General features: G+C 44.4%; 1 protein-coding gene across 2 annotated transcripts in view; it reads left to right on the top strand.

Annotated features, from left to right (window-relative positions):
* LOC141133850 (NACHT, LRR and PYD domains-containing protein 3-like) overlaps nt 1-23642 on the top strand; it is a 267114-nt gene that overhangs the window by 192772 nt on the left and 50700 nt on the right. For both annotated transcript variants that reach the window (XM_073623429.1, XM_073623430.1), the window contains one exon: nt 21864-22034. In XM_073623429.1, the coding sequence (XP_073479530.1) occupies nt 21864-22034 (171 nt within the window). The remainder of the gene's footprint in view (nt 1-21863; nt 22035-23642) is intronic.

A 23642-nucleotide genomic window follows, 5' to 3' on the forward strand; every position in this document is an offset into this window, starting at 1 on the left:
ATTTGCCCTTAGGAAATAACCCCAATTTTCACAGAAAACACCAATTACATCACCACCAAAGTGTTTTAGCATTGACACAATAATCCACACATTCTTCATTAACAATCATTTTAATACCTGCACAATCACATGTGCATTTAGAAAAGGTTTTTAAAACAAACCAACATGTTTGTTGTATAACAATTTTTAGGGTTGCATTATCACAAATAGAAATGTCCATTTAAGATAAAACAGGCATGTGTAAAACCAACAAGAAAGACACAAATCTTGGAACTTACAAAGTTCACATTTGGTAGAACTTGAAGGCAATATCAGACATGAGTATTTAGGAACTGTGTTTGATATTGCGTTCAGATGGGGTGAAGTCACCCCAGGAAAAGCCAAATTTGGAAGATGCACACCATTTTACGAATGTCAACATGTGCTAGCTGCCATCACGGGGGATCAAGGGACCTGTTTTGGGGGAGAAACCCCTTCCTCTCAGCTACTTTATTATTGAGGAAGGGGTTGCACCCCCAAAATGCGTCCATTGATCTCCCGTGATGGCAGATAGCACATGTTGGCACACTGTGTGCATCCTCCAAATTTAGCTTTTAGAAAAATCGCTAAAACATTTTAAAATTTGTAGAACACAAAAGAAGAAAGTGATTTTGAGGGGTTTTAAACTCGCCCCAAAACATCAATGATGTTCTTATTTTTTTGGATAACATCATTGATGTTTTTCTTGAGGTTTTCCAAAGCTAAATTACACCCCATGGTCTCCCCGATCAGGATCTGGGCACTTTCTGATATGAAAGGATCTGGATCCACAACATCACGATCACCTAAAAAGAGAGAAAACAAACAAAAACAGGTATCAAAAATATGCCGGCATCCATCTCTTAACTGAGCCTGTGGTCGCAGACACTCACCTGTTGTGATGACAATTTCCACCACGTCTTCCTCCTCCTGCTCTTCTTGGGTTGGGGGTATTTCCCCTTGTTCCAGAGGTGGGGGTCTGTGGTCTCCTCGGATGAGGGGTGTCCTCCGAGTCTTTTCTCCCCTATGTAAAACAAAAATGCTATACTTAGCACACAGATATTTGATGGCAGAACTATAAATAGGAAACATTGCTTGGAAGTGGGGTACAATTGTCAATTTTAGCCGAGTTCCAAGATGTAGCATTTTCAGTGTCCTTTGTCAAGCTGCAATACTTTACCTGTTTTGTACAAGCTTCACAGATGGAGACCCCCCTATAGTATACACTGGAGCACCTGTGTGGCCCCCCTAATAAAAATGGTGTTCTGGTGTCCCACACTAGTGCTCCAGCGTCCAGATGTGAAAACAGCTGCTCAGTGTCCTCTCCTTACACAGAATCTAGTTTGCATTTCATTCTAGTAACAAAGCAATCTACACCACCAAATTAGTTTCATACAAGTAGGGCGTAAAAAATGTGGCCAAATGCATATGGCCAAAACAATAGTGTTTTATAGTCCGAAAGAAAAATGTTTGATACGAACGAATAATGTGCCCATGAACATGAAAGTTGACATTTTAAAATGTACACTTTTAAGAAAAGCACATGGAGCAGCACAAATGTAATAAACATAAAGAATAGGAACACAGCACAACTACTTACTTTTTTGCAGCACTCTCCGGATCTTTCTGTACTGCTCATGTTCTCTTAATTTGAGGTCCGACCACTGCTTCCTGAGCTGATCTTTCGATCGTCGTACCCCGAAATGCCGGTGCAGACTCTTGACTACTTTCGCCATGATCTTGGCCTTTCGGACATTGGGGTTGGGGTAAGGTCCATACTTTCCATCATAGTCGGCCTTCTTCAGGATGTCCACCATCTCCAACATCTCCCCAAAGGACATATTTGAGGCCTTAAATCTCCTTCTGGATCGGGACGTCTCCGGATCCGGGCTTTCCTCCTCCTCCTCCTCGTTCCTGTAATTAGCACGCACCTACTGTCTATCCGCCATGTGCTCTTCCCCCACTGCGTAGAACGAAAAGGGGCGGGGAATAGACTAGAAAGAAAGTCAGGGGCGGGCGGAGTCACACGCATGCGCAGTGTGTATAAAGCGTACCACACGTGCGTATTACGTACGACCTGTGAGCGGAGGAAGGAGCATTGGAGGCGCCGATCGTAAGAACGAAGGTAAGAGACATACTTGTGCCTATACTGCTTCTACATTGAGGCCTATATTGTAACAAGATTAGGAGAGTTTGGCCTGACATTAGGGTTTGTCTTGTGTTGTGTCTTGCAGTGAAAATGGATATCTTTCAAGATACTGACTTCATGGCAATATTCATTGACATGTTCAGGGAGCTGCCTTGTCTGTGGGAGATCAACCACCCACATTACAGGAACCAAACAAAGAGGAAGGCAGTGCTGGATCAATTGTTGGAAATTGTGAAGCAGGTGATCCCCACGGCAGACATCACATATTTGAAGATCCTAATTCGTGGCCTGAGGAGCACATATGTAAGGGAGCGCCAGAAAGTCCAGGATTCGCAGAGATCCAGAGCAGCAGATGACATCTATGTCCCCAGGATGTGGTACTATGACAGGCTGCATTTTCTGGCAGGCCAGACTGAACCCGGGTCATCACTCTCCAGTCTTCCTTCCACGCTTCCTTCCCCTCCAGCTGAGGCTTCTGACGCCCAACCTGGGCCTTCCAGACAGCAACATGTGGAGGACCCCAGATTGAGCCAGGTTCAGCATTCCTCTAAATATTTTTGCTTGTCTAATCAATGATGTTAACTAGATGTTAGTTTGGAGTACTAATTTATGATTGTGACTGATGATGCAAAAACTAAAACCATGACCCTTTTTCATACACAGGGAAGTCTCAGCCAGGAGGTGGCCAGGCCGAACAGGCTGCCTGATCTGCTGGTCCCTCCCCTACACCTGGAAAGAGAAAGTGGCAGGAGGAGTACCCTAGAGGAGGCTGCCATAGGCCTCTTTTGGAAGGCTACAGAGGCCCTGGGAGCACCACACACCGTGGAGGAGGACTTCGCTGCCATTATTGCCTGTAAAATGCAGAGGATGGAGGAGGGACAACAACTCATGTGTGAGTCCTTAATGTTGGAGGCTCTCAATAAGGGGTTGAGGGCCCAAATAACATCTGATACACACCTTTGTGACCTCACACATGGTCGTCCTCCTCCTCCTCCTCCTCCAGGTCCTCCTCCTCCTCCTTCTCCTCCAGGTCCTACTAGTCCTCCTCCTCCTCCAGGTCCTACTCCTCCTCCTGCCACATCTTCAACAGCAGAGCCACAGCGTGGAAGAAAGTGTGAAAGGAAGACCAGAGAGTGATGACCCTGGATCCAGTCTGGTCCAGCAAAAGATGCAGCCTCTTGTGCTACCACAGCCTGGGGACACAGATGTCATCTGCTGCTTTCCGGATCTCTGGGACTTCTGGACCAGACTGCACTCCCTTACATATGGACTCCTCAGGCCACCAATTTTGATGTTCAAGAATTGATGTCTGCCCTGGGGGTCAAAGGCTTCGCTAATTTCTGCTGTTTATCCAGCATTGCCTCCCTCTTTGTTTGGTTCTGAGCCCTTAATAAAGGATTTTTGGTTTGAATTATACTTGCTTATGTGTGTTTTACTTCAAAAAGGACAGTTTGTTTGTGAGGATTCAGGTACATTTCAAATATACAATGTGAAATTAACAAGGGACACCAACACCAAACAATCTCCTTGAGCTTCAATAATAAAAGATATCAATGGTGTTGTGGTAACTTGACACACAAAACACACACACAAAATATTCAGGAGTAAAACTAAAAATAACATTAAACAAAGATCAGCCTTTGAAAAAATACAAACATAAAATCTAAAATAAAAATGGCTTAAAAAAAAAAAAAAAATTTATGTCAGATGTGACAAATAAAAATATATTCAGGTAATCCCAATAAAAAATAAAGAAAGAAGTTTGTGAGAAGTGTGTGTGAATATGAGCAGCAAAACTACTTCATTCTTCTCACATTATAAAGAAGAGAGTGTGCTGTATTAAACCATTTTTAACATTGCAGTGTGACGAAAGTGCTGTATCTATTGCGAACGCTAATTTTACCAGACCGAGCTGTTCCATGTCAGAATTTCTTCTGAGCATGCGTGGCACTTTGTGCGTCGGAACAGGCCACACACGGTCGGAATTGACGCAATCAGATTTTGTTGTCGGAAAATTTTATAGCCTGCTCTCAAACTTTGTGTGTCGGAAAATCCGATGGAAAATGTCCGATGGAGCCCACACATGGTCGGAATTTCCGACAACACGCTCCGATCGGACATTTTCCATCGGAAAATCCGACCATGTGTACGGGGCATTACTGTGTTTTATTGTTAACCATTGTTTGCTTTGCAGGTACGCCATTCATTTGCAGCACAGATTTATTTATTCTGACAGCAACAGGGTTTGCTCTCACGATATGTATATCCGTGACTCCAGCACTGTAGGAGGTGATTTCACCACCACCGTTAAAAAAAAAGCATATATGCCGAAGCATGGGGGCAGGGGTGGACATTAGGGGCATATATTTTTGTTTAATTTTCTTGGCAGTGATTTCTTCATCCACATAGATCGATGTAAATGGAGGTATCTGAACGCCCCGTGGGCTGAACAAAAAAAAAAGAACGCTGCATGTATGCCCATCATTAGAAGTGGGTGGATGAAGGGCAGTATTCTAATGGTGGGCATGAAAAAAAATAACATTACAATATATGCCCAACAAGGACCATACTGGTATGTTGCTGGACTTTGAGTGGTTATACTGGAATGATGCCTGCATGTTTAGGCATCATCTTGGTATCTTTCATTTCAGCCAGCGGTCAGCTTTCAGATCTAATGGAGAGATCTAAAATCTAATAGACCCAAAAATTTTCAAAAAAAGAGTACCTGTCACTAGATATTGCTATCATAGGGGATATTTACTGTAACAAGCCCCTGCTCGCTCGGTTCCACTCTCCCGACACTCCTCTGCGGCTATATAATCAGATTGCAGATCGCAACATCTGATGGTTCGGTCATCCGATGCTCCGGGACTAGAACTACAGCTATGTGCCGTTCTAATCCAGTCGTGTAGCTCAAAACAAACACCAGGCAGGCTGTATGTAAGTTCAACCAGGAATCTCTTTTATTGAAAAATACAGGCTCTTTTATACACTAAAAGTGGAGGTGCATACCTCCGGCTCATATTACTCTAACAATACACCTGTAACCTAATTAACCTAATTAACACGGGCTAATTAACTAATCCCTTTAGACAGCCTAGATGACTCAGACATGACCTTTAGGCCAGACTGGCCGTCTTGTAGCTCAGAAAATCCAATCAACATTATCACAATAGCAGAGTTAATTAACACAAACAACAATGGGGATCTAATGACTCTTAGATCCTATACTAGAGACTTATTTACAATACACATTCTAGCAGGCAACAGACAGACAGGTGGCTGGAATTTACATCAGCATCTCTTAACAGTATCTGTCCCAGCATTATGAATCAGCCACTATTCCTAATATGGCAAATCCAGGGTCCCCAGAGTCTGTGTGTCCTGGGGGACCAGGACCCGAATCCACAGTAGTACCACCTCAAGGGTCCCCAGGCATACAGCTCACAAAGAGCACCTTTCCCTCAAATGCCAGGGCCAACGATCGATCGGCAAGAGGCTAGCATTCAGTCCCCTCCAAAAGTCTCTCTCCCGGCTAGGTCTGTCACATTTCTCCCCTTTCGGCAGGAGACTAACACAGGAGGAGACCCCAAGACGGGTTGACTCCGAAGTTAGTCAGTAGTTCCAGTCCTCTAATGCCTGTACCCACACAGTACCCCAAAAAATTGTTCCAAACAAAGCATTACTCACCCAGCCAACCTCTGCCTCTCTCAGAGAACATATCTGCCGCTGGGGAGAGGCTTGGGCTGGCCCTTCTCCCTGGAGTCCTTTCTGCCACTGGAGAGAAGACAGGGTGTCTGGGCTCACTCCGTCATGTTGTTGGGGATCTGGGCTGACTGCCCAGCATCCCTGGGGTATACAGGTGGAGACTGAAGTCCCATCCAACTTCACAGGAAATCCATCCTCTGTTAGTTGAGGGCAGAGTCCAGCAGTATTCGGCCCTGTTGCCAGCCCCTCTGCTGGAAACCCCACACCATCTGCTCCGGCTAATCGTTGGGGCAGGAGGCTGGTTTCCTCCACTCCCAAACTGTGTAGCTGCCATTGGGGAGGTGAGCCGGCTGCTTCCTTTTCCATTCCCTCATCTGGATGTTGGGACGATATGTCTGTGGTACTGTCTCCCAGGTGCACGGATCTTTGCTGGGGAGGAAAGACCACTTCCTCCACCCTGGCCAACTGTTGGGGGGGGACAAACACCTCCTCTCCCTTCTCCCCTTGCATCCTGATCTGCTGCTGGGAAGTGACCACCTCCTTCTTACCCTGAGCCTCCGGAACCGCCGCAGGTGTAGGGCAGAGATCTTGGACCCTCTGTCCTGTTGCCAGCACTTCAGCTGGGGAAGTTCCTTGTAACTTCATAGATACTTCTGTTGGTGCTGGGCAGAGCACAGTGAAGTTTGGCCCTAATAACAGCTCTTCTTCTGCTGGAGGATCACCAGGTTGTTCTTCCTCAGCATAAAAGTCTATCAAATCCCCTGTCTCTGCAACTGGTGTCTGGGGATAAAGGTTCACCATCTCCTGTCCCTGGAACCCAGAAGATGCTATCAGTGCTGGGCAGAGGTTAACAGAGCTCTGCCCTGTTGTCAGCACTTCAGGTTTGGGGACGGCAATCTTTAGATTTTCCACTGCCGATTCTCTGGCATGCTGCTGGACAGGCACATTCCTCCATCCAAGATCATCCAATGCAGAAACAGGTTCATCGAGGTCAGTCAGCACTTGCTGCATCCGCCATAAGACCTCCACATCCATAGCTGTGGGGGCAGGTTGGCAAAGCACACTGTTACTCTGCCACATTGTCAACTCTTCAGCCAGGATTTCAGAGTTGTCAACTGGTATTTCCTGATAGTCCCAGGCAAAGGGAGCCCCACCCTGCTGCTGAGTGGAGTCTAGCAGCTGTCTATAGGCCATCTCAAGCTCTCAATCCTGAATGGCCATAAACTCCAAATCTTCCAGTGCCCAGTGCACTTCTGAGACATTCAGTCTTTGCTCTCTGTGCTCCATTATTTCATCCAAACGCCACTCCTGATCACTCCCAAAGTCAGGGTCCCTGGACAGCCTCCAGTATAACAATCCCAGGCCATCGTAGTCAAAGCCTTCCGTGGGGCTGTCATCCGATGTCCATGGGCACACTTGGGCTACATACCACCTGAGGGCTCTGTAGCTCTCGTCCAACCACATTTCTGCCCAGATCAGCCTGCTTAACTCGGCTGTCCACTCCTGGTTCGGCTGTTCCCCCAATAACAGCATTCGCACTTCATACTGTGACCAGTACCTTACATGGATGAAGGGGAGAACTTTTCCCTGGTTTCGCTGCTCAAGGGCTAGTGCTTCTTTCCAGAGTTCACAGCGGATAGAATCAAACCATCCTAGCAGGACCTGCTCTGATACTGGTCCTCTGTGCTGTATCTGCATCTCTCGCAACCTCCTTCTGAATTCCTCATCCATGGTGGCTGGTATCTGTATCTCTCCTCTCCTGCTATCTGGACCTTGGATCCAGGTGATGGTTTGGATGTGTTCACGGCAAGGAAGCACGATCCCACCATTCCCTCCACGGCTCTCAAGTAAGTCTTTCAGCATGGCCCTCCTGCAGGCTGGTTTGGAGTGTCCCAGTAACTGGAGAGCAAATCCCACGGCTGCCAACCAATGTAACAAGCCCCTGCTCGCTCGGTTCCACTCTCCCGACACTCCTCTGCGGCTATAGCATCATATTGCAGATCGCAACATCTGATGGTTCGGTCATCCAATGCTCCGGGACTAGAACTACAGCTATGTGCCGTTCTAATCCAGTTGTGTAGCTCAGAACAAACACCAGGCAGGCTGTATGTAAGTTCAACCAGGAATCTCTTTTATTGACAGGAATACAGGCTCTTTTATACACTAAAAGTGGAGGTGCATACCTCCGGCTCATATTACTCTAACAATACAGCTGTAACCTAATTAACCTAATTAACATGGGCTAATTAACTAATCCCTTTAGACAGCCTAGATGACTCAGACATGACCTTTAGGCCAGACTGGCCGTCTTGTAGCTCAGAAAATCCAATCAACATTATCACAATAGCAGAGTTAACACAAACAACAATGGGGATCTAATGACTCTTAGATCCCATACTAGAGACTTATTTACAATACACATTCTAGCAGGCAACAGACAGACAGGTGGCTGGAATTTACATCAGCATCTCTTAACAGTATTTGTCCCAGCATTATGAATCAGCCACTATTTCTAATATGGCAAATCCAGGGTCCCCAGAGTCTGTGTGTCCTGGGGGACCAGGACCCGAATCCACAGTAATACCACCTCAAGGGTCCCCAGGCATACAGTTCACAAAGAGCACCGTTCCCCCAAATGCCAGGGCCAACGATCGATCGGCAAGAGGCTAGCATTCAGTCCCCTCCAAAAATCTCTCTCCCGGCTAGGTCTGTCACATTTACATTCCCTGTGATAACAATAAAAATGATTAAAAAATAAAATGAAAGGGACAGTGTAAAAATAAAATAAAAAGCAAAATAAATGATTTTAATAAATAAATAAATAAATAAAACCACCCCTGTCCCCCAGTGCACACGCGTAATGGTGAACGCAAGTGTCAGTCTTGTGACATATGTGAACAGCAATTGCACCATGCATGTGAGGTATCACCGTAAACATCAGATCGAGGGCAGTAATTCTAGCAGTAGACCTCCTCTGTAAATTTAAAGTGATAACCTGTAAAGGCATTTAAAGGCTTTTTAAAATGTATAAAGGGCCTCTTAAAGAAATATATGATATATATGTCTGCAGACTTTGCCAGACCAGATGGCGTTCCTTATGGACCCCCTGTACATAGCTTAAGGAACGGTACACATCATTCCAACATAGTGTCCTCATTTACGCAGGACCCTGACCAATGTCCTATTCTGACCCCTACTGTGAGATCTCCATAGAAGCTGTAAAGTTATCATTTCCAGCTGCACATTCTCTGGCCTGAGGGATCACTGACACGTTCCTTTCCTGCGGGCCGCTACATTTCAAATCTATAGGTTGAATTAGACCTCTACATACGCCATCCACTGACAATGTTAATTTCAGTCTTGCCTGAATACTCTGTGTGTTTGATTGCGGTGCCATTCACCAGATCTCAAATTTAAAATCTCCTATACAAATACCCCAGATGAAAGGACTTTGAACCTAAAACACGTTGGGTACCGGATTTGGTAACCAGAAAGTGTTCTTGGTTACTGGAGAGAAACTACTCTATATACGTACTTTTGTATTCTACTGCACTCCACTGTTTTTGCCAATTTAAAGTCCCAATTGGGGGTATTCTAACTTTCTGTATATATACAGGGAAGTGGCAAACTCACTAGTTTTTCTGGTTTAGTAAAAACATTTATCATATGATGTTTGGGGGTTCAAAGTAATTTTTTAGCAAAAAAAAATGTTTTCATGTAAAAAAAAGTGTCAGAAAGGACTTGGTGGTTCAAGTGGTTAGAAGAGTGGGTGATGTGTGACATAAGCTTCTAATGTTGTGCATAAAATGCCAGGACAGTTCAACCCCCCAAATGACCATTTTTTGGAAAGTAGACACCCCAAGATATTTGCTGAGAGACATGTTGAGTCCATGAAATATTTTATATTTTAACAAAAGTTTCATTATTTTATTTTTATTTTTTACACAAAGTTGTCACTAAATGATATATTGCTCACACATGACATGGGTATATGTGGAATTACACCCCAAAATACATTCTTCTGCTTCTCCTGAGTACGGGGATACCACATGTGTGAGACTTTTTGGGAGTCTAGCTGCGTACAGCACCCCGAAAACCAATCACCGCCTTAAGGATTTCTAAGGGTGTAAAATGGTGATTTCACTCCTTACTACCTATCACAGTTTCTGAGGCCCTGAAATGACAAGATAGCACAAAACCCCCAAATTACCACATTTTGGAAAGTAGACACCCCAAGATATTTGCTGAGAGGCATGATGAGTATTTTGCAGATCTCATTTGTTTTGGAAAATGAAGAAAGAAAAGGTTTTTTTCTTCTTTTAATTTTCAAAACTTTGTGACAAAAAGTGAGATCTACAAAATACTCACCATACCTCTCAGCAAATAGCTTGGGGTGTCTACTTTCCAAAATGGGGTCATTTGGGGGGTTTTGTGCCACCTGGGCATTCCATGGCCTCAGAAACTGTGAAAGGTAGTGAGGAGTGAAATCACCATTTTACACCTTTAGAAATCTTGAAGGCGGTGCTTGGTTTTCGGGGTCCTGTACACGGCTAGACTCCCAAAAAAGTCCCTCATGTGGTATCCCCGTACTCAGGAGAAGCAGCAGAATGTATTTTGGCGTGTAATTCCACATATATCCATGCCATGTATGAGCAATATATCATTTAGTGACAACTTTGTGTAATTTTTTTTTCTTTTGTCATTTTTCAATCACTTGTGCCAAAAAAAAAATAAAATATTCAATTTGCTCAACATGCCTCTCAGCAAATTCCTTGGGGTGTCTACTTTCCAAAATGGGGTCATTTGGGGGTTTGTACTGCCCTGTTATTTTAGCACCTCAAGAAATTAGAATAAAGTAAAAGCTGTGTAAATTCCAGTAAATGTACCATAGTTTGTAGACATTATAACTTTTGCACAAACCAATAAATATACGCTTATTGACATTTTTTACCCAAGACATGTGACTGAATACATTTTGGCCTAAATATATGACTAAAATTGAGTTTATTGGATTTTTCTTATAAAAAGTAGAAATATTTTATTTCAAAATTTTTGGTCTTTTTTCATTTATATTGCAAAAAATAAAAATCCCAGAGGTGATAAAATACCACCAAAATAAAGCTCTATTTGTGGGAAAAAAGGACGCACATTTAGTTTATGTACAGCATTGCATGACCGCACAATTACCAGATAAAGCAGCACAGTGCCAAATTGTAAAAAGTGCTCTGGTCATTAAGGGGGTAAATCCTTCCGGGGCTGAAGTGGTTAAGGTAAAAAACCTTCATCCTTTACAACTTCTGTAATAATTCCTGTAACATCCTAGTATATGATCTATATCTATGGAAATGATATCTAATTGCTGGAGACACTAAAGAATGGGAGATGGAAGAATAAAGTGCTTTAATGTGAAGTGTCCCCCATGTGAATGTAGAATCCTATTGTAAATGTGGAATATCCACCAATATAGTACTTGTATCTCTAATATATCCCAGAAGTCTCAGCACTAAAGGCTGGAAATGTATATCCACCCCTCCCCCCTACATTCTCTATAAGGGATCCTATTCCTGCCACAATCCGGTGATCTTCAATGGGAACTCCTGATTGGTGGACTTTAGGAAGGTGATGGAATATTGGGGTCACTGGGGTATCCACCATCATAAATTCTGCTGTTTTATTTCATAAACCCCCCAGATCCTTTCCTTTATCTATCAATTTCAGAAGCCCCTGTATGAGACACTGTGTGGGGTCCTGCTTAACCACTTTCTTACTGGGCACTTAAACCCCCCTCCTGTCCAGACCAATTTTCAGCTTTAGGGCTGTCGCACTTTGAATGACAATTGCACGGTCATACAACACGGTACCCAAATGAAATTTTTATCATTTTTTTCCCACAAATAGAGCTTTCTTTTGTGGTATTTGATCACCTCTGCGGTTTTTAGTTTTTTACATACAAAGAAAAAATTGTGAGCTTGCATTAGATATTTAAATCTATATTACTACATGATTATCATAAGTAGATAAACAAATAAATAAAAAAAAAATAAAAAACACCATCAAATTTAATTGTGAGTGAATTAGAAAGTCGCTATGCTACAGAGCAAACAGCGACATGTAAGTCAAATACTAATATTGACCATTGCATACATATAAACCAACAATAAAGTTATAAACTGGTGTGCAAAAAAGAAAAAACAAAGGTCATTCCACCCAAGTGCAAAGTCATAAATTTCAAAATTGCATCCTGAGTCGCAGGAAAAACGCATATCCAAAGTTCATGAATTGCATTCCTTAGTGTGTATAAATATATATATATATATATATATATATATATATATATATATATATATATAAATAAAAACACCTTCAAAGTTAATTGTGAGAGAATTAGAAAGTCGCTATGCTACAGAGCAAACAGTGACATGTAAGTCAAATACTAATATTGACCATTGCATACATATAAACCAACAATAAAGTTATAAACTGGTGTGCCAAAAAGAAAAAACAAACAAACAAAGGTTATTCCACCCAAGTGCAAAGTCATAAGTGAAAAGTTCAAAATTGCATCCTGAGTCGCAGGAAAAACGCATATCCAAAGTTCATGAATTGTATTCCTTAGTGTGTATAAAGGAATAAGGGGACGTGAAGGGACCTCCAACCACCAGTGGATCCGAAGGTTGATAATAGATGTATCCTTACCAGACACGTTGGACCTCCTTTATAGCAAGGTCTTAGAAGCATGCAGATTTAGCCCTCTGCAGGGACAGTAGATGTCAGCTCACCACACAGCTGGAGATGGTTCCGACACTTCCACATTGATGTAAACACTCCCTCGTTTGGACTCGTAGGTAAAGAAGGGGAGAAAGAAAAAACTCCAATGGTATAGTATGTAAAAAAGGGGAATTTTATTGCCTCAGACAACTAGGCATCTTTAAAACATCCAAAACATAAAAGCCGGCAAAATATAAAAACAACAGAGACGCCCGTGCTAGGTTACATGGGGCTCTATAGCGATCTGGCGTATACTGCGTAGCCACGCCCTACATGTTTCGTGATAGGTCACGTCTTCAAAGGGGCACAGGCGACACAGTGAACCATCGCCATTTATAGTACTTCCTTACATTCAAGCCTCGTTTTCATCTGAGTTTCAATTACAATCTGAGCATGCGCAAAGGATACCAAGCCTCGATAGGGCTCCCGTTATAATGCTTCCTCTCTATTCAAGCCTCGTTTTCGTCCAAAGAATGAATTACGATCTGAGCATGTGCAAAGGATACCAAGCCTCGACGTAGCTTGCATTATGAAACGCAAACCAGGAAGCTTGTTCCTGAATGTCATTAGCACACTTTATATGGGCAAAATTTTGTTCTCATCTCAAACTAATATATGTCATCTATTATAGGTCTAAGCAATTAGTTATTTTTGGGTCAAATCGTCCCATTTTACATACTGTAGGACACTACTCCTACAGTAATAGACATTTAGCAACAAAAAAAGGGGAAAATTTGAAAAGGACGAAAAAATAAATTAAGAAAAAAAAACAAAACTGCGAAATCTAAACAATAAGGCTTGATTCAGTCCCTAAAAGTCAATACTTACATATTAGACGTAATTGTTCTACCATCAATGACTTTAGAGTACAATCTAAGATACTTACTGAGAGGTTTTTGGGAAAAGGATATGAATTTCCTTTCCTTGAGGAAAAAATGAGAGAGGTTGAGTTGGTTGATAGAGAGTCACTCCTTAGAGATAAGAGTAGGGTGGAAATTCCTGAAAGGAAAGAGTACATTTGTCCATTTATAACAGGCTAATCTCATCAATATTCCTTGGTTAGGAAATTGATGCATAAGCACTGGCATATTATAAAAAATGACAGTGTATTAGGCCCTCTACTTCCTGAGAAACCTTGTGTAATTTTCAGAGGAGTACCTCGGTTCGCACCAGAACCTGCGAACGGACCGAAAGTTCGCACGAACGTTAGAACCCCATTGACGTCTATGGGACTCGAACGTTCAAAATCAAAAGTGCTCATTTTAAAGGCTAATTTGCATGGTATTGTCCTAAAAAGCATTTGGGGACCCGGGTCCTACCCCAGGGGACATGTATCAATGCAAAAAAACTTTTAAAAACGGCCGTTTTTTCGGGAGCAGTGATTTTAATAATGCTTAAAGTAAAAAAAAAAAAAAAGTGAAATATTCCTTTAAATATCGTACCTGGGGGGTGTCTATAGTATGCCTGTAAAGTGGCGCGTGTTTCCAATGTTTAGAACAGTCCCTGCACCAAATGTCATTTTTAAAGGAAAAAATCTCATTTAAAACTGCTTGCGGGTTTAATGTAATGTCAGGTCCTGGCAATATGGATGAAAATCAGTGAGACAAATGACATGGGTACCCCCCAGCCCTTACCAGACCCTTTGGGTCTTGTATGGATATTAAGGGGAACCCCGCACCCAAATTAAAATAAGGAAAGGTGTGGGGCCCCCAGGCCCTATATACTCTGAACAGCAGTATACAGGCGGTGCAAACAAGACAGGGACTGTAGGTTTGTTGTTAAGTAGAATCTGTTTGTAATTTTGAACAGGTACATTTTTAACGTGTTTAGCTCCAGCCAAAAAATCTATTTTAAGCTTTTTGGAAAACATAGGGAAGGGTAATCACCCCTGTGACATTTGTTTTGCTGTCTTTCCTCCTCTTTAGAAGATTTCACCTCACTTTTTGTCCCAATGACAAATGTTTTTTGAAAATTTGGGGTTTTTTGTGGAACAAGGATTGGAAAGCATCAGTGGAAAGGAGAAATGTTTTTCCCATATTAACTCTTAGAGGAGAGAATTTCCCTTCCTAGGGGTAGATTTCATCTCACTTCCTGTTGTCTCCTTCCGACTGCAAGTAGGAGTCGTTTGTAAGTTAGATGTTTGAAAGTAGGGGCCTTCCCTATATACTCAGCAGAAATTTGGGCCTTAGGTGTTGTTGTGGCCACAACACAGTAAGCCCTCACAGGGCCCTGCTGTGAAATATTAGATCAAGAATTGTAATTACATGCCCCTGTTGAACAAGGGCAGAAAAATTGGGCCTTTGGTGGTGGTGGTGCTGGTGCCACAACACTGTAAGTCCTCACTCGCTCTTGGTGGGTGCAGAAATGGGCCCTGCTGTGAAATATTAGATCAATAATTGTAATTACATGCCCCTGTTGAACAAGGGCAGAAAAATTGGGCCTTTGGTGGTGGTGGTGGTGCTGGTGCCACAACACTGTAAGTCCTCACTCGCTCTTGGTGGGTGCAGAAATGGGCCCTGCTGTGAAATATTAGATCAAGAATTGTATTACATGCCCCTATTGAACAGGGGCTGAAAAATTAGGCCTTAGGCACTGGTGCTGGTGCCACAACACTGCAACCCCTCACAGACACTCTAGTTGGAACGCAGGAACAAGCCCTGCTGCAAAGTATTGCATCAAAAATTGTAATTACACGCCCCTGTTAAACAGGGGCAGAAAAATAGGGCCTTAGGCACTGGTGCTGGTGCCACAACACTGCAACTCCTCACAGATACTCTAGTTGGAATGCTGAAATGAGCCCTGCTGCAAAGTATTGCATCAAAACGTGTAATTACACACCCCTGTTAAACAGGGGCAGAAAAATTGGGCCTTAGGCACTGGTGCTGGTGCCACAACACTACAACCCCTCACAGATACTCTAGTTGGAATTCTGAAATGAGCCCTGCTGCAAAGTATTGCATCAAAAATTGTAATTACACGCCCCTGTTAAACAGGGGCAGAAAAATTGGGCCTTAGGCACTGGTGCTGGTGCCACAACACTGCAACCCCTCACAGATACTCTAGTTGGAATGCTGAAATGAGCCCTGCTGCAAAGTATTGCATCAAAAATTGTAATTACACGCCCCTATTAAACAGGGGCTGAAAAATTGGGCCTTAGGCACTGGTGGTGGCGCCCAGAACCAAAAATGTTCGTACAAGCTATCAGCGTGATCATTGAGGAGGAAGAGGATAATTACTCAGGGATAGTCACTCAGCATCAGCATAGGCAGTCTTTGAAGGGATCTGAGATTTCAGAAACAATTATTCGGTTACATCAGCATCAGGTGCTTGGTAGCTGGTGGTGATTCAAGACTGATTCATTTTTATGAAGGTCAGTCGATCGACCGAGTCAGTGGACAGACGCACCCTGTGATTGGTTACGAAGCCTCCAGCAGCACTGAATGTGCGTTCCGAAAGAACGCTGGATGCAGGACAGGCCAGTAGCTCAATTGCATACTGTGCAAGCTCTGGCCAGTGATCCATCCTCAAGACCCAGTAACCCAGAGGATTTTCGGTGGGAAAGGTGTCCAAGTCAGATCTTGCCCCTAGGTATTCTTGCACCATGTAAAACAGACGCTGGCGATGGTTGCTGGAACCGATCATACCTTGGGGCTGCGGACCAAAAAATTGTCTGAACGCATCGGTCAGATGACCACCTTCTCCACCGCTCCTTCTTTGACTGACCGAAGCCTCAGCAACACGTTGTTCAGAAACAGGAGTTTGTAACCTCCCAGTCTCTGGAAACGTGTTGCACAGACCTTTCTGCAAGGCCTCCCGAAGATGTTTCATCCTCTGCTCCCTCTGCGATGGCAAGATAAGGTCCGCAACCTTACCCTTGAAACGTGGATCAAGGAGGGTTGCCAGCCAGTATTGGTCCTTCTCCTTGATACCACGAATATGAGGATCCTTACGCAGGCTTTGCAGGATCAGGGAGGCCATGCAGCATAGGTTTGCTGAGGCATTCGGTCCGGAGTCCTCTGGGTCACTAAGGACGACATGGTCCGCAGCCACCTCCTCCCAGCCACGTACAAGTCCATGTGTTTCTTGGGACTGATCCCTTAAAGACTGCTGCTGATGCTGAGTGCCAGGCTCCACCTCCATACTGACACAATCTTCCTCCTCCTCCTCCTCCTCGTCCTCTTCCTGTGTGATCGGCAGGCACGCAGGAACACTGTCTGGATAAAGGGGGCCTTGAGAGCTAAGGAAGTCCTCCTCTTCCTGCCTCTGTTCTGCCTCAAGTGCCCTGTCCATTATTCCACGCAGCGTGTGCTCCAACAGGTGGACAAGGGGGACAGTGTCACTGATGCATGCACTGTCACTGCTCACCATCCTCGTGGCCTCCTCAAATGGTGACAGGACAGTGCATGCATCCCTGATCATGGCCCACTGGCGTGGGGAAAAAAAAACAAGCTCCCCTGACCCTGTCCTGGTGCCATAGTCGCACAGGTACTCTTTGATGGCCCTCAACCTCCAACACTACTGCACCTTGTCCTGCATCCTTCCCAGCTGCCAGCGGAGTCACCCAATGCTCCATGAAACTTAGGTAACGTCCCTGTCCATGCCTGCTGGACCATGAGTCAGTGGTAATATGCACCTTACCACTGACCGCCCTGTCCAGCGAGGCATGGACATTGCCTTCCACATGCCGGTAGAGAGCCGGAATCGCCTTCCATGAGAAAAAGTGGCGTTTGGATACCTGCCACTGAGGAACCGCACATTCCACAAACTCACGGAAGGGGGCAGAGTCTACCAACTGAAAAGGCAGCAGTTGAAGTGCTAGCAATTTTGCCAAGCTAGCATTCAACCGCTGCACATGTGGATGGCTGGGAGCAAGCTGGGGCAGGGAAAGTTGCCTGGTACAATCTGACGTCGGTGTACTAAAAGCAGATTGCCCACAAGTACTTGGCTGTGACACACCTAATTCTACACCTTCATTCCTCTCAGTGCAGGTCTCAGAGAGGACTGAAGGTATAGTGGGGTTGGAGATCACAGCTGATGAGGAGCAAGGAGAGGTCCTCTTTGTTCTTTGGTGTGGGTCTTTTAGATACGCTTGCAAACGAACTGCATGGCAGGTCAACATATGTCTGGTCAAGCATGTGGTACCCAAGCGGGAGATGTTTTGGCCACGCGAGATACGCTTGAGACATATGTTGCAAATAGCAGCGGTGCGATCTGATGCACTTGTCTCAAAAAAGGCCCACACCAAAGAACTTTTTGAATAACGCGCAGACACTGCAGCGCCCTGCACATGTGGAGCTTTGGGGTGTGATGCAGTCAATGTGCTGCCCTTAGGCTGGCCACTGGAGGGCATCCTGCCTCGTTGGTGATGTGCCGCCTCCTCCTCCTCCTCCTCCTCTCTCCTATCAGGCACCCACGTTGAGTCAGTGACCTCATCATCCCCTCCCTCCTCATCACTGGAGCAAACCTGGCAGTATGCTGCAGCAGGGGGAGCATGACTGCCAGATTGCTGTCCTTTGGCCAATTATGGCTCTCTGTTCAGATGGTGCTGTGATTGGCCAAGCATGCAGGTCATAGTGCATGCTTGGCCAATCATCAACTAGCAATGCACTGCGATGCCGCAGTGAATTATGGGCCGTGACGCGCTACACGAATTTGGCGCGAACGGCCCATATCGTTCGCAATTCGGCGAACGACCGAATAGCCGATGTTCGAGTCGAACATGGGTTTGACTCGAACACGAAAGCTCATCCCTACAGATCAGTGATAGCTCCCTATGTCTGCGACCCTCCCATCAGGAAACCCATGTTCTTTCAGAATTTGGTTGGGTATTATAAATGTAAAAACTGTGCTGTTTGTACTATTAATGACATCAAAGATCGTAAAGTGAAACAGTTCCATTCTACCAGCACTTTGAGGATTTTTTTGATTAAATCCTTTATTACCTGTTCCACCACCCATGTAGTATACCTCTTAATCTGTTCATGCGGATTACAATACGTGGGCCGTACAGTACGACCCCTTCAGGTCAGATTGAACGAGTACATTGGAAATATCCGAAGAGGGTTTATAGGCCACCCAGTATCCAAACATTATTTGGATGTACATGGGCGAGATCCTAGGGGTACAAAATTCATAGCCATAGATAGATAGATAGACTCAAGACACCATGGAGGGGTGGTCCGAAAAAACGAGCTATATCCAAGCTCGAAATGGAGTGGATATATAAAATGAAATGTTTAAAACCCTTTGGGCTCAATGTAGATGTCGAGATTAATGCGTTTATTGACAATGCTTAGACGATGTTGTGTGTGGACGCATTGATTTCGACACTTGGGAGAATAATTTGTAAACCTCCCCCCCTTCCCCCCTCCCTCTTTTTGTAGGGGTGGTTATATTGTCGGTTTTTTAAAAAGATAGGGGGATACCATGTTGAGATATGGCTGCCCTTTGATTATTGTTGTAATACACATAAATATAGGACTAATGTATGACGATTCTTAGTAATGTAACCCCCAAATATAGAGATTTTTTCAATAATACAGTAGTTGTGGTCTGAGGAAAGAACAAGCAATATTGTTTAGATTTAGCAGTTTTTTTTTCTTAATTTATTTTTTCGTCCTTTTCAAATTTTCCCCTTTTTTTGTTGCTAAATGTCTATTACTGTAGGAGTAGTGTCCTACAGTATGTAAAATGGGACAATTTGACCCAAAAATAACTAATTGCTTAGACCTATAATAGATGACATATATTAGTTTGAGATGAGAACAAAATTTTGCCCATATAAAGTGCGCTAATGTCATTCAGGAACAAGCTTCCTGGTTTGCGTTTCATAATGCAAGCTACGTCGAGGCTTGGTATCCTTTGCACATGCTCAGATCGTAATTCATTCTTTGGACGAAAACGAGGCTTGAATAGAGAGGAAGCATTATAACGGGAGCCCTATCGAGGCTTGGTATCCTTTGCGCATGCTCAGATTGTAATTGAAACTCAGATGAAAACGAGGCTTGAATGTAAGGAAGTACTATAAATGGCGATGGTTCACTGCGTCGCCCGTGCCCCTTTGTAGACGTGACCTATCACGAAACATGTAGGGCGTGGCTACGCAGTGTACGCCAGATCGCCATAGAGCCCCATGTAACCTAGCACGGGCGTCTCTGTTGTTTTTATATTTTGCCGGCTTTTATGTTTTGGATGTTTTAAAGATGCCTAGTTGTCTGAGGCAATAAAATTCCCCTTTTTTACATACTATACCATTGGAGTTTTTTCTTTCTCCCCTTCTTTACCTACGAGTCCAAACGAGGGAGTGTTTACATCAATGCGGAAGTGTCGGAACCATCTCCAGCTGTGTGGTGAGCTGACATCTACTGTCCCTGCAGAGGGCTAAATCTGCATGCTTCTAAGACCTTGCTATAAAGGAGGTCCAACGTGTCTGGTAGGGATACATCTATTATCAACCTTTGGATCCACTGATGGTTGGAGGTCCCTTCACGTCCCCTTATTCCTTTATACACACTAAGGAATACAATTCATGAACTTTGGATATGCGTTTTTCCTGCAACTCAGGATGCAATTTTGAACTTTTTCACTTATGACTTTGCACTTGGGTGGAATAACCTTTGTTTGTTTGTTTTTTCTTTTTTGCACACCAGTTTATAACTTTATTGTTGGTTTATATGTATGCAATGGTCAATATTAGTATTTGACTTACATGTCACTGTTTACTCTGTAGCATAGCGACTTTCTAATTCACTCACAATTAACTTTGATGGTGTTTTTTATTTATTTATATATATATATATATATATATATATATATATATATATATATATATATATATATATATATATATATATATACACACTAAGGAATGCAATTCATGAACTTTGGATATGCGTTTTTCCTGCGATTCAGGATGCAATTTTGAACTTTATGACTTTGCACTTGGGTGGAATAACCTTTGTTTTTTCTTTTTTGCACACCAGTTTATAACTTTATTGTTGGTTTATATGTATGCAATGGTCAATATTAGTATTTGACTTACATGTCGCTGTTTGCTCTGTAGCATAGCGACTTTCTAATTCACTCACAATTAACTTTGATGGTGTTTTTTATTTATTTTTTTATTTATTTGTTTATCTACTTATGATAATCATGGAGTAATGTAGATTTAAATATCTAATGCAAGCGCACAATTTTTTCTTTGTATGTAATTTTTTCACCTCATTGATATTTGTGGTTTTGTTGCAGCTGCAGTTATATTAATTTTTTGCTTGATAGCGCAGGTTTTCTCTTTCTTTTTTTATCCGGTTTTTAGTTTTTGTTAAAAAAAATTGAAAAAGACAGAATTTTTTTTTTTTTTATTTATATTTTTTTTATATTTTGTTATAAAATTTTGCAAACAGGTAATTTTTCTCCTTCATTGATGTACGCTAATGAGGCGGCACTGATGGGCACTGATGGGTGGCAGTGATGGGCACTGATGGGTGGCGGTGATGGGCACTGATTGATTGCAGCACTGCTAGGTGGCACTGATTGGCACCACTGGTGGGCATTGATAGGTGGCACTTGTGGGCACTGTTGGCACTGGCAGGTGGCAATGACAGATGGCATCTGTGCCTCCTTCCTCTTTGGGACCGATGTCCCTTTGACATAAGCCGGTGATCGACTTATTTTTCCTCCTCACGTTGTTAGCGTGAGGAGAAAACAAAACCGATCACCGATCTTTTGTTTACATCATGTGATCAGCTGTCATTGGCTGACAGCTGATCACATGGTAAGGGGCTGGAACCGACCCCTTACTTGGATCTGTGATCGTCCGAGTCTCCGTTACTCAGTGATCACAGCGCACACACCGCGCGCCCTGCAGGGTGTGCGCGGTGCGCGCGCACAGGGAAGGACGTGCTATGACGGCCTCCCGGAGATTGAGGTCCGTGCTGTAGCCGTCATTCGGCTATGGCCCAGACCTCAAGTGCTTAATAACCGGGTACATAAGTGGGTGACTGAGCTGTCACAGCGCCCCCTCTTTATACTGTGTAGACATAAGTACTACAACAGCTTCACCTTTATCAGCTTCCCTAATAACAAAATCTTTCCTGTGTATAACATTCTGTATATCCTGATATTCCGCTCTAGTGATGTTATGTTACTTTTCACTAAATGGGAATAATTCCTCATATTCATCTTATAATATAATATCATGTGTCTGGATTTGTCTCTGCAGGTTGAATTGGTGTGGTGTGACTTCCTCCGCCTGTGATGATCTCCGATCCATTCTTATCAATAATCGATCCCTCACCACACTGGATTTATCAGGGAATGATCTGGAAGACTCTGGAATAAAACTTCTATGTGAGGGGCTCAGACATCCTGGCTGTACTCTGCAGGAGCTGTGGTGAGAATTATCCTATAAATGATATAATATTCTGCAGGATTCTGGTATAAATCTTCTATGTGAGGGATCAGACATGTCACCTACATGAAAGTTATACAAAGACAGACTTCTGATTGGCCGGTTACACTGGGAGTTCCCATCATAGGCTTTCAGGTCACTCGCTGTTATTGGCTTTCATCCCCTCCCCCCTCAACTGACTATCAGAGATCAGACTTTGGCTGGGTTCACACTGGAGGTCACAGTGGCTCACAGCAGGGGGTCCGGTGTGTCTCCATTCACAGATTCAGGTCCGATTTCTCCCTGAATTTTGGGCTGAATTCGGTCCTGAAACAGACCAGAAGACACACAGGACTCCGTATTCTCTTCATTCAGTGACCAATCATAGACAAATGGCCTACAATTAGAATCTGGAAGGACAGAGCGAGTCTCTAGACCAGAAGTGACCCCTAGATGCCAATAAATCCCCCCATCCTTGTAGATATAAAATTGTTACCTCACTGAGCCTCAAAGAGAAGTCCTAGTCATTTCATCTACAAGAACAGAGAGGGACAGCGGAATGGAGAGGGACAGTAGAACAGAGGGGGACAGCACAATGGAAGGGGACAGCAGAAGGGAGGGGGACAGCAGAACGGAGGGGGGCAGCACAACAGAAGGGGACAGCAGAAGGTAGGGGGACAGCAGAACGGAGGGGGACAGCACAACGGAAGGGGACAGCAGAATGGGACAGCAGAACGGAGAGGGATAGCACCACAGAAAGGGACAGCAGAAGGGAGGGGGACAGCAGAACAGAGGGGGACAGCAGAACTGAGAGGGACAGCAGCACGGAGAGGGACAGCAGAACGGAGAGGGACAGCAGAACGGAGAGGGACAGCAGAACGGGACAGCAGCACAGAGAGGGATAGCAGCACGGAGAAGGACAGCAGCACGGAGAGGGACAGCACAATGGAGAGGGACAGCAGCACGGAGAGGGACAGCAGAAGGGAGGGGGACAGCAGAATGGAGAGGGACAGCAGAACAGAGGGGGACAGCAGAACGGAGGGGGACAGCAGAACGGAGAGGGACAGCAGAACAGAGAGGGACAGCAGTACGGAGAGGGACAGCAGAAGGGAGGGGGACAGCAGAACAGAGAGGGACAGAGGAACGGAGAGGGACAGCACAACAGAGAGGGATAGCAGAATGGAGAGGGACAGGAGAATAGAGGGGGACAGCAGAATGGAGGGGGACAGCAGAATGGAGGGGGACAGCACAACGGAGGGGGACAGCGGAACGGAGAGGGACAGCAGAATGGAGAGGGACAGCAGAATGGAGGGGGACAGCAGAATGGAGGGGGACAGGAGAACAGAGATGGACAGAGGAATGGACAGGGACAGCAGAATGGAGGGGGACAGCAGAACGGAGGGGGACAGCAGAATGGAGGGGGACAGCGGAATGGAGGGGACAGCGGAATGGAGGGGGACAGCAGAACGGAGGGGGACAGCGGAACGGAAGGGGACAGCGGAATGGAGGGGGACAGCGGAACGGAGAGGGCCAGCAGAACAGAGAGGGCCAGCAGCACGGAGAGGGCCAGCAACACGGAGAGGGACAGCAGAACTGAGAGGGACAGCAGCA

This window comes from Aquarana catesbeiana, linkage group LG03 (assembly GCF_042186555.1).
Source record: "Aquarana catesbeiana isolate 2022-GZ linkage group LG03, ASM4218655v1, whole genome shotgun sequence".
Taxonomy (NCBI): Eukaryota; Metazoa; Chordata; class Amphibia; order Anura; family Ranidae; genus Aquarana; species Aquarana catesbeiana.